The sequence below is a fragment of the Bombus bifarius genome, unplaced genomic scaffold (assembly GCF_011952205.1).
Source record: "Bombus bifarius isolate JDL3187 unplaced genomic scaffold, Bbif_JDL3187 scf7180000008199, whole genome shotgun sequence".
NCBI lineage: Eukaryota > Metazoa > Arthropoda > Insecta > Hymenoptera > Apidae > Bombus > Bombus bifarius.
The window spans coordinates 3,436,598-3,448,855 of NW_022884505.1; the positions used below are offsets into that span (position 1 = coordinate 3,436,598).

Here is a 12,258-nt window from a genome sequence, read left to right on the forward strand (position 1 = left end):
TTGTAATTAGTCGTAAGATAGATACATATGTTAAGTCCATTATGAAATATAAAGAACTATTCTCCTTTTACACTGAAACTTGCATATAAACATTACATATTTGAATATTTCATAGCACCTTAAATTTGTAATATGCTTAAGGCTCAGAAGAATGAGAGAAATAAAGGAAGTGAACAAAAGAAAGAAGCTGATGTTACGAAATAATGTTCGAACCTTACCAATCAGGGAATAATTATACATATATTATAGCATTTTACTAAGCTTTCTTCGATTGAATTTGTTTCTTCCACTGAATTTGTTTCTTGTATTCAATTTAGTTCTTCTATTGAACTTGTTTCTTCTATTGAATTTCTTTTCCCTTTCCATTTATTATGTTTCTACAATTCTCCCTTAGACCATACCGATAAAACAGAAATACAGTTAAGAGTTATAAAATGGCACTCATTGCACAATTTCGCCATACAACAAGATAAAATTCTTTTACACTCTCTTCGTTAATCAGCAAACAAGAATATCTTCTTAAAAAGAATATCTTCTTCAAAAAAGAATATCTTCTTAAAAAGAAAGAGAGAAACAAGAAATGAAAATTCAGGTTTCACACGAAACAGGCTAACGGGCTATTGATGCTTTTTAACGATTCGAAAGGAATCTACCATCAAAAATTGACATTAGGACCACCAAATTTTTTTGCTTCACAACGTTTTAGATCAGCAACTATAAGTGTACGGCCATACCGAATGACAGTAGCTCTTACTTTCTATTTCTTTGTTACATCGATATCTACACAGAAATATTTCATGTAAATAATAATAATAATGTATTTATATACATATGTGTATCTACTATTGAATTTTTCAATGCTTACATTTCTGATAATATGCCACGAAAGCCTTAAAAATAGCTTGACACATACCATAAATCTGTGCTACATGACCACCACAGTTTATTTTTACTTTAGTGTCAACTCCAGGAAACTCTTCCTACACAAGTAGAATGCATAACAGTAATTAACAGAATATTATTGAAATGAAGACATTCTTATTTTAGTCAACACGAGGTATCAATATTACTATTTTGATATTCACAAATAATCTTTTTTGGAATAGGAGAATATTGCAGGAAAACATTGAGAAAAATTGGAAAGCTGCATTTCCGTCATCAAACACAACGTTGTTAGATAGATATTCTTGAAATTCGGTGGTATCGACGTATTATCGAATACATACTTACTATGGCGAGTAACAAAATGGGTTGTTGTAATTCGTATTGCGATACTCGAGGTTGAAGCAATTCCAGGGAACGTCAATTCCTATTTCAATCGAATTCAAACTACAAGTGCCTTTTGCTTTTAATTGCACTATACAAACGGCTCGAGATCGATCGATTATTATTAAATGAGTTTCATAATTATTATTTTGGCCCAAGCTTGTACACAGGAAGAATATTCATGCTCTCCTAATTCTCAACTTTATTCTCCAATTCTATGTGATGTTATTGCTCACGAAAGAATTGTATATGGATATGTATATGTTAATATAATTTTATTAGAGGAAATACATGCCATGACAATGTAGCTATGATAAGTGATAATGCTAATGGTAATAACTGGTAATGATGACAGTTGATATTAGTTTTATTTTATAATCATTTATAGTCGTTTTTTGAAATAATCATTTATTACAGCATGTTTAGAACTGTATTTAAAATATTACGTTCCGTTACAAAATACATTATCTCGTTTAATGTAACGCATATCTTATTTTATATCTTCGCATCGATCTAACAACCAGGAACACTGCATCTCATATCTATAATTGCAACCACTGAACGTTTTATCAAATACAATTCTAGAAATGCAATGAAATGTATTTACCAGATATTTGTTGTGTACGTGTCGATAATAGTAAAATATTGAACGATCTTTTGGATCTCGAACATAGTGTTCCTGCGTGCATGCAGAATCCGATGACGATAGCGTTGATGGTTTAGTTTCGATCACGCGATGTTGGAATATATCCTCTCAACACCTTATTTATGGTGCGTAGAAGCGGATACTTATCACCACATACACCATTGAAGTCATCGGTTTCGATGCTCCACATCATCATACCACCAAGTCCCTTAGACATGACGTACTTGGCCTTCTCTTCGACAGATCTAGCAACATAGACATATTACTTTACATTCTTATTTCTATATCTTTTATCTCTCTTTTTACGTTCACGTAACAGCGAATACTCACATAGTATCATCGTATCCAACCCATTGGTTGCCCTTGAAAGCATAAGGTACACGTTGTTCAGGTTCGCGTTGCACCGTCCATCCCCGTTGAATATATTCGCAGATCTCGTTGTAACCAAGCATACCAGCTTCTCGCGTGTAAGGACCAGCTTTTCCAGGACCGATGGTTTTAGAACCTATGTCATTCTTCGAGGGACTCGCCAAGGTGAAGGATCTACCGTAAGCAGGAATACCAACAACGAGTTTCTCAGGTGGTGCACCTTGTTCGAGCCAATATTCAACAGACCGGTGCTAAAACGTAAATGTTCCCATACATCAGAATCGATATATCGAATATTTCGTTTGATACCAAACTCGAATAAAATTTGAAGATAACCGAGAATGCAATTTTACCATGTTGAGCTTAGCTTGTTTGCCAGATTCCTGCGAGGACGAATATAGAGGAGCGTTAATCGCTGCGAAATCGTTCCACGGTCCATTCAAGTCGTACGCCATCAAATTAATTAAGTGAGGATATTGCACCATTTGTGGAATATCATAAGATTTAGAAGCTGAGTTTTCAACAGCACCCACCGCCACGCTGAGGATGTAATCATATTTGTCGAATTCTTCTCTCATCTCCTTCAACAACGTGACATAGTTCTGTATGTCGAATGGATTGCCGCCACGTTGGTTCGGATATTCCCAGTCGATGTCGAAACCGTCGAAATCGTACATCTGCAGAAATGTAATCACGCTCCGGATGAATCGCGCGCGTTTTATAGGATTCGCGAAAACCTTGGAATACTTGGAGGAACCTTCGTTCCAACCACCTATCGCTATCAAAGCTTTCATTTCTGGATTCAGTTGACGAAGTCTGGTGAATTTTCCATAACCATCTCTACCGTTTGGTAGATCCATCCACTTATCCAATATTCTGATGTTGCCATTCTCAGAGATACCAATGAAGGTATAGATTATATGAGTGCATAGAGTGGGATCTATATCGGTTGGTTCGAATCTTCCAAGTCCAGGACGATAGGCTGACCAGCTACCATAGTAGCAAATGATTTTCTCTGATTATCGGAAACGGATTATCATTATTACTATAACTTAAGCTGTTTATTATTGCAATTCAATAGAACAGAATATATCGAGGGTTACGGGATTATTTAACGATACCGATAACGAGGCTTAAACAGAAATTTATTGATCGTTAGTTTTATCGGTAATTATGTATTTCATACTTACTATCAGTCGTGTTGTTCGCAGTGGCATACGCCATAAAAGCAATCAGGAACAGCGCCTTCAACATCTGATAATAAGCAATTTTTGTTAACTATTAACGATAGAAATTTCATCGATGGAAATGCAAATAACGGAGAGCTTAATTCGATATATCGCGTTAATGTTTTTAAATTGATTAATTAAATTGTTATCGATTTTAACAAGATCGCACATATCGTTGTACGAGTACTAGGCTATAATTGTGAAAATAAAATACAGGAAAGAGTTCTTTCGAAGAGAAGTTCGAATAAATCTAGCGTTAAACGTCACGTTTATATTTCGAATGTACTTTTACCTTTAAATTGACACAGGTGTGTATGTAAGACAAATAGCGACAAACGGCGTCTTCACTTGCTTGCTATAAAACTGAAATAAAAAATAATACTAGAACGCATAAAATGAATAACGCACTGTGAAAAGTATTAAAAATAGACAACATTGCTGAACGAAAGAAATTTTCAAGCGTGAATATATATTTCGCGATAAAATTTACCAAACACAGTAAAAACTAACATAGTAAAACAGAACTTTAATATTAAATATTAAATATAAAACAAAGTTAAATAAATAAGAATTGTTAAATAAACGTTACCTGTTTCAAAGTTGCAGAGCTCAACTTGCACTTGTCGCAGCCGGTATCGGTATGTCACAGTTCACAAAGCGTAAGGGACTTGATATATCAACTAACTCCGACAAGTATCTTAAACGCATTTATCGCGTATTAGGTATCGACTAGCAATTTTTTCTCAGATATCTTGATTCAGACTTTTATATAGTAAACTTCAAACCAGCCCGCTAGTTGATAACTGAATTAAACATTATACCATCCATCAATCGCTCATCGGGACTCAGTTACAATCAGGGTGTGCCACGAAAATGAATCATTATCGTGTTTACTTTTTTCCTTTAATATCCACTATCGATCCACAGCTTATCAATCGCTACAAATCACCAGATGTTTGACTATGTTAAATATGACAATCTTTCGTACGAACGAAAACATTACGATAAAGTTGTCTGAAAGGTGTTCAATAAATTTTAAATCGACGATATGACAATTATAAATACTGTAAAATCTTGGTAACTCGAATCTCACGGGAACAGTTAAAATTTTCCAGTTGTGGAGGTTTCGACTTATCGAAGTTTTCCAGTAAGTGAGATTTTTGACGAACGAGAACTCGACATACGGAGACCTTATTATACATGGATTATATTTTTCGGTTTACACATATTCAAAGGCGCAGAGGCGCGTAATTTGCTTTTTATTTGGCTGACGAAACATATTCAGTTTACATAGGAGACATATAATGGCACGATACTTCGAGCTCCAAACGCAGCGATGATAAAACCGTAACTTATGTGGGTGGACCTCGACTCGAAGAGGTCGAGCTTCTCTGAATCCAAGTTACAGAGGTAAAACAACGCATCTACACGTGCAGGAAATGATTCAAGCTAAAGGGAGATTATATTTCTATATTCTTCTATCTTTATATTGTATAGATTTGCAGAAGCTTTTACAGCGAAGCGGAAGAGAATGAACAAAAGTTTTGTCTTATAGATATTTTCGAGTTAATGAGATTTTACTGTATTACATTTACAGATATATGTATACATATAATATCGTGAGAACAATTGCTTTGAACGCGATATATTTCCTGGTATCGCATTACTTTTATCAGTTGCTTCCGAGGAATTTTTAAATCCTCCATTATTTCTAAATCAAACGTTATGCCAAAGCTAATGTCACTGTCAGGCGATAGTTTTTAGAAAAATATCCGATACAAGGACAGCAAAGTATACAGGGCGAGTTACTCGAGACCTTAAGCTGAAATATTTTCAATGCTGTTAATTATATCGGCAAGTTTTTCGGATAAAAGTTGAACAGCTTCGAAGAAGGAGACATATATATATTGGTGTCACTAGTTTTCAGTTTCAATTACTAGTCATGTGATTTGGTTTTTAAATAAAATGATATATTTTTTAGGAACTGAAATATTTTCACTGCTGTTAATTATATCGGCAAGTTTTTCGCATAAAAGTTGAACAGCTTCGAAGAAGGAGACATATATATGTTGGTGTCACTAGTTTTCAGTTTTAATTACTAGTCATGTGATTTGTTTTTTAAATGAAATGATATATTTTTTTAGGAACGTTAATCGATGCAACTCGAGATTCTCTACAGAAAATTATTAACCCACTTACGTAGACAAACTAATAGTTTGTCGTAGTAGATATTTTAACTTCTAGTTTGTAAAACTTATCGTATAGAAGATAAGGAAAACGAAAACAGAAGTTGCTATTTGCTTCGTGTTTTGTGTCCTCGCACACAGTTTTTGCTAATCATCGACGATAGGAACAATGTTTCGTACAAATATAAGCAAACGCGAGCCTTGAACGCTCGCAGCGGTTGTCTGACTTTCGTCACTCTTGGTTCTAAGAAGATAAGGGCAAAATACTCGAGGGTGCCATACGTGAAATCCTCTGCGGTACTGCGTCGTAGGATAGCGGGTCCCAAGGATCTCCTATACTCTAACATTTTTTGTACAATCGTCAGTATAGACGAACGACCGTCTTATCCATATTTTAGCGTTTACCAAAAATGTAATTTTATATTCCATACTATTCATACTATACATATTCCAGACTATATGTATTCTTTAGTGTTGGAATACAACGATATTAATCGCATACAGATGAGGTGATTGATCGAACGGATTCTTCCCTTCGTTGCCCTGCGATATCCCCGCTAGCATGCGTTCGTTAGATGTACCATGGCGGCTGGTGCGTGCATGTTCTTCCGAAAATTCGGCGGAAGAAGCGTAAGGATATGGATGGCACATTGGGCACGCTTTGTATCGCAAAGCTTCTGGAAGGTTCCGTGGCATGTGCCGCCACACAGACGTCTACACAGGTCACACTCATTACTGCATAGAGAGTGGGGTTCAAAATCTCTTCAGGGGCCATGGGTCACTAAGTCAGTCAATCTAAGAATAACTGGCCAATTGTCAACGTTCCACAACGCTCACTTATATTTCCTGTAATTTTTGTTTAATAAATATCACATAATATTATTTCAACGCAAACATTGTGTCTTCCACAGATTATTCATCTTAATTTCGAGATTAAATTCTAACATTTGGCCACTTACTTATAAATATAGTAATCGTAATAGTATGTAGTACCGTTAATAACAATAATATATTCTGTATATCTAGACACGAAGACTACATAATATATAGACTGCATATTTATAAGTTTTGTAACGTAGATTATTGTCGTTTGAAATTTATACCTTTAACGATTTGTCTGATAATACTAATGGATGTGACAGTAAGAATTGGATAGTATTCATATTGCTATGAGTATACACGGTTTTGTACGCGAAAAGGTATGGCAGTATCAAGTTGGCAAGAACTTTGTGAACAATGGGCAAACCGTTAGTAACTGTGAAGGAAGGAAAATTGGAAGGCGCAGTATTGAAAAGTTGCCTAGGATTGTCATATATCGCCTTCAGAGGGATACCTTTCGCCACTCCTCCTATCGGAAATCTTAGATTTAGGGTACGTTTCCGGTACTTGTTCTCGACTTATTTCAACTTTATCACGTCATGTCAAATATCATCTTGTAGCAATTCTAATATGTAAGAATTGTAAGAAATATGTACTAGCGGAGTTGAAATTCCAATCTTTTTCCTATTTCATGATTCTCGGTTTTCGAGTATGAACTCAATTCCCATAATTATATCGTTCACGCGAAATCGAAAAATTGTGGAATCGAAATTATTTTATTACATTTTGTTCAAGCTATTCGGAATAATTATTTACCATTGGAAACAACTTGAAGAAATTACCTAACGTTACAGCAAGTTTAAAGTACCGTTTAATAGAATCTGATTAATACGAATGATTTGTACAGATAGTTAAAGTAGTGCGTCATGTAATGTTGTATTTATTTTTCATCCAAGTGTTCTTTTTTTTTCTTACAAAAACAGGATCCTCAACCACCTGCATCATGGACTGGTATCTTGGATACATCCAAAGACACGAAATACATGTGCCTACAGTTGGAAGAAAATCCGCCTTTCGATGTTATTGGCAACGAAGATTGTCTTTATTTGAATGTTTACACGAATTCTCTCGATCAATCGAAGCCTGTTATGTTCTGGGTTCATGGAGGGGCATTCATACTAGGCAATTCGAGTTTTCACGAATCGAGGCCCGACTATTTACTCGCCAAAGATGTTGTAGTTGTCTCAGCTAACTACAGGCTTGGCGCATTCGGTTAGTTTTGGTTCAGTTTTACATACATTCGCAAAATATCAAAAAAGAGATTGTGCATGCAATTTAGAAACAAAATGTTTACTTTACGAATAAACAGAAAGGCTCTAGAATTATCCAGTTTTTTAAATTTCAAGGATTTTTAAATTTGGGTCACCGAGTCGCGCCAGGAAATATAGGCTTAAAAGATTTAATCGCAGCTCTAGAATGGGTGAAGGAAAATATCGCCAACTTTGGCGGAGATTCCAATAACGTTACGATTTTTGGAGTTAGCGCTGGAGCAACTTTGGTACATTCCTTACTCGTATCGCCTCGGGCGAAAGGTAAAACGTGATTTTGATTACGTTCTTCATAAAATTAATCGAAATCTAAACTCTCGAAATCATCGAAGATATCTACACAACAGAAAATGTAAATGTCAAAGATCAAGTCTTATTCGTGATTTCAATGCACCGAAATGTTTTGTGATTTATCGAGATATATCGAGGTTTCGAAAAGATTTGTTAATCCTGTTAGTTCTATGTCGATTTTTAGGACTGTTTCACAAAGCGATTTTGCAGAGTGGTACATTGACGTGTCCTTGGGCAAATTCCGAGATTGAAAATGGTTCTGAAGGCGGTTTTAAACTTGCCTCGCTTCTTGGCAAAGATTCTAATGATCCTGTTGAAGTTTTTGAATTTTTACGAACAGTGCCTGCCGAGGACATCGTAAAAGCCCAAATTTCACTTTTATCTCCGGAGGCAACGACTTTTTTTTTTAACATACTTCGTTAATTATAATCAAAAATTGGAGATTAGAACAAACAAAGAATTTGAACTCGTCATTTTGTATTGTAGAAAGAGAAGGCCAGTATCCTACCTTTTAGACCCAACAGTGACGAAGTGGCAGAGAATCCTGTTTTACCAGAACCGATCGAACAATTAATTACGAAAGAAGCAGATGTGCCCGTGATAATCAGTTACACGGCACACGAATATTTGATGCTCATAAAAGGTGAGTATAGTAAAAAATTTAAAAGAAAAAAGAGGAAGATATTAAAGATAATTGTTTATTACACGAACAATGATACTGTGCGATTTTCGTGTTTCTCAGATAAGAGCGGAGAATTAATAAATGCTTTCAACCAGTATCTCTATGGTCACGTGAAAAATTTGGGATTATTGAAGAAATTAGGGGATGCAGAAATGGAAAAATTGTTCGCGTTGGTAAAAAATCAATACTTCGATGGAAAACCGATCAGCGTGGAAAATTTAACCGAATTTTCAAAATTACTCAGTCTTATTAATTTCGGCATTCCCGCGATGTTGTTGCTAGAGGATCGCGTGAAAAGAACGACCGCGCCTAGTTATCTCTGTGTATTTTCATACGTTGGCAATGAGAAAACCCCGACGGATCTTCTAGTAACACGACAGATTTCTGGTAACTTTAATTTTTAGATCCATTGCCGCATAATTATCAGATTATGTACACAACTATCAAACACGATATTTGCTCTTATACCGCAGGAGCGTCTCATACCGACGATGTCGCGTATTTGCTATACTTACCCAAATGTAAAACTGAACATCCTGATCCACCAGCGATTGGTACGAAGGACAGGATTACGTTAGAAAGAATGACTAGAATGTGGACCAATTTTGCTATAACTGGGTAAATTTTCAACGTGATTTCGAAAAGCATGAATCCGAATTTTAGAATTTATATATCGTATATGTTTAATATAGGAATCCTACCTCGGTCAAAGATGAGTTTGTCAACGTTGATTGGAAGCCTGCAACGAAGGAAGATCTGTGTTATTTGAAAATTGACGACGAGTTACAGTTGCTGCCTATTTCACCACATCTTTTATCCTTTAAGTAGACTATATCAATCTTTTTTTGCGTGGGACGAAAATTAATTTTGGGAGAATTTTTATTTCTTTTTATTCACATGTAATTTATAATAATACATGTAATCACTTTCTTACGTTTGTAAGAAAGCAAAGGGTGCAAAGGAAGTAATAAATACATTACATATTTTCTACGCTTGTAAAATGTTACTGACAGCTATTTACACGCATCGACCATGCAAACGCATCTTTCTTTCTCGTTTGCAATAAATTTGCGAGTATCTCGAAATCAAAACTCTCGAAATCATCGAAGATATCTACACAACAGAAAATGTAAATGTCAAGGATCAAGTCTTATTCGTAATTTCAATGCGCCGAAATGTTTTTCAGTGCAATTTCGATGAAGAAGAAGAGATAAAGAATGGCAATGAAATAAATTGTAAATATGTTGTACCTATGCTATAAATATTCATCTCAGGCTACGTGGGGCTGATAAGAAACTTGTCGTTAAATAAATAAATATGTTTTTCTTTTCTTGCGATTAGAATTGTTTCAGACTAAACTTCAACTCGTCACTATCGCGTTGATAAAGTTCCAGTTTTTACCCTTTTTCTTTTTTTTTCATTTTCGTCATTATTAACGAGGTTTGGTGTATGATTAAATTATTGTTTGTGTAATAACACAACGCACGTTTCGATGTTTAAAAAACAACTTATATATTATTAATAATTCTATTCATCCGTGACTCTTTTAAAACACGAAAATAACACTTTTAGGTGTAATAACCCATAAAGTTTCAGTCAAACGATTTTTAAAATATTCGTCAATTTATCGAAAAATACCGGTTATTCTCCGAGTGATATCGATGATGACTCATATGCACTCGTTCACGGCTTATTTATTCCAAAAGGCGAAAGCTTTCTGTATCCTCTCGTTGTGTGGTTTCCCTGGCGTCATAGTGACCACAGGATTTGTACGTTGCGACACGTGCGGTACGTTCGTCGGTGATTTCGATTCTGCTGCCTCTTTCTCGAATAATTTGGCGGTACGACTCACGTTTCCGGTCGGAACGAACTTGCTACGAATTCTTCCGATTAGCAGCCTTGGGTCCTCAATTTCGTCGGGCACTAAAAACATATCAATTCATAAATGTTGTAGCAAAATCATTTATCGAAAAATACTTGTTACTCGTTAGAATTCGATTAGTTAAAAAAGAGGAGAACGAAAATTATTTATTGAACACACCTTCATGCTGTCGATTAATTTCACGCGAAGCTTTAGTCACACCACTCAGTGTAGCTACCTCGATACTTCCTTTGGTATGTTTCTTTGGGTCCGAAACTTCAATGTTTCCTGCGTCTGACATTTCGCTGATTTCCTCGAGCGATGTCCTACGACTTTCAAATTGCTCCACCTTTTGTAACACGTTTTTAAGGTTGTCGCTATTATTTTCGTTGTCCGCCTCTTCTTCTTTAATCGACGAAATACCCAGTTCGTTCACTTGTTGCGAAGACGCGGATAAATTGGAAATACAATCTCCGATCCCAGAATCTCGCGAGTCGCCTCTGAAAACCCGACGCGACTTCTGCGAGTTTACACTCGATTCTCGGTCCGTCTTCTGCTTCAATTCCTTGTTTATTTCCATAAATGTATCCTCACTGATCGTCTTTTCTTCCACGTTCCAAGTCGAGTCTTGTTTGCATTCTGAAGTCACTAATTCCGGAGAATTAATCTCATCATTGATCGTTGATTTTGTAGTAACCTCGTCCCAAAGTAAATCCTGATAAGATTGCGATTTGTCATTGAAGTCGATCAAACTTTTTCCTTCCACGGTTACACTCGTTAAAATCGAAATTTCTTCGGTTATCAAGGTGCGCTCCTCGACCTGACATCGCGTCACGATTTCGGTTTCCTCTTCGATTCTCTCCATAGGAAGCAGTTCCTCTGACTGAACTTCGTTCTGGCCCTCAGTTTCCTCAACTGTATCAGTTTCTCGGGTCCCTCCGGATCCATTTCCCTGAGAACACGATCCCGCGTGATCCGTCGTCGGTTCATTTTTCAATGACGACTCGTCAAGGTCCGACGATACGCCTGTTACTTCCTTTTGAGACGGGTCTAACGTTTCCTCTGGCGAGATGTTCATCTTTGTCTTATAACAGAACGAATACAGGTTCCTTTCTCGAGTATCTAGCTCGTTCGTGCTCCCGTTGTTCTTTTCTATCGCATCGTCAATGTCACGTGATTTTTGTTCGTTCGATGAAACGTCAAAATCGATCGTTCGTGGTGATTCAATGGGATCCGAGGTTGGCGAGGATTCTGCGGTCGCTGTCGGACTTCGTCTGCTGTTCGCTGAAAGTATCGCCATCCTTCCCAGTGCACGAATGGCATTTCCTGTTTTCTATCGTAACAAACAGAAGCGCACACACACGCAACACGATCAAATCCATGCTTAGATTAGTGGCAACTACGGTATCGAATTTTTGTGATTAGTTTTGATAAAAACAAAATAATTCTTTTTCGAATGAAAGAGGGTCGCATGATTAGAATGATTTAATCGAATTGCTCATAACGAAACCGATCCTCGTCCAGGTTTGTCTTTTTCCAGGAGAGCAAAAGGATACTCTAGTATCTTCCATTTCGATTTGA

The 12,258-nt window shown here is 36.3% G+C and overlaps 3 protein-coding genes and 1 pseudogene across 10 annotated transcripts in view; 1 reads left to right on the plus strand and 3 right to left on the minus strand.

Annotated features, from left to right (window-relative positions):
• Positions 1-655: 655 nt before the first annotated feature.
• LOC117210342 lies at positions 656-1,299 on the minus strand (annotated as a pseudogene).
• A 365-nt stretch (positions 1,300-1,664) lies between these two features.
• Positions 1,665-4,233, minus strand: LOC117210233 (chitinase-3-like protein 1). The gene is given in 7 exon segments (XM_033453042.1): positions 1,665-1,997; positions 1,999-2,157; positions 2,243-2,532; positions 2,635-3,296; positions 3,472-3,535; positions 3,803-3,873; positions 4,100-4,233. Coding segments are annotated over 5 exon segments (1,416 nt in total). The 5' UTR covers positions 3,803-3,873; positions 4,100-4,233; the 3' UTR covers positions 1,665-1,756.
• Positions 4,234-6,867: 2,634 nt separating this feature from the next.
• LOC117210110 (esterase FE4-like) lies at positions 6,868-9,802 on the plus strand. Its single transcript, XM_033452795.1, has 8 exons — positions 6,868-7,067; positions 7,499-7,787; positions 7,922-8,107; positions 8,319-8,524; positions 8,621-8,777; positions 8,877-9,203; positions 9,290-9,434; positions 9,509-9,802. The coding sequence occupies exons 1-8, from the start codon at positions 6,933-6,935 to the stop codon at positions 9,642-9,644; spliced, it is 1,581 nt and encodes a 526-aa protein (XP_033308686.1). The 5' UTR covers positions 6,868-6,932; the 3' UTR covers positions 9,645-9,802.
• Positions 9,690-12,258, minus strand: part of LOC117210109 (titin homolog) — an 87,747-nt gene continuing 85,178 nt past the window's right edge. For 6 of the 8 annotated variants that reach the window (XM_033452790.1, XM_033452792.1, XM_033452791.1 and 3 more), the window contains 2 exons: positions 10,858-12,010; positions 9,690-10,739 (listed from right to left, as the gene is read on the minus strand). In XM_033452790.1, the coding sequence (XP_033308681.1) occupies positions 10,507-10,739; positions 10,858-12,010 (1,386 nt within the window). In that variant the 3' untranslated portion in view covers positions 9,690-10,506. The remainder of the gene's footprint in view (positions 10,740-10,857; positions 12,011-12,258) is intronic. The other 2 variants (XM_033452794.1, XM_033452793.1) reach the window with 2 other exon arrangements.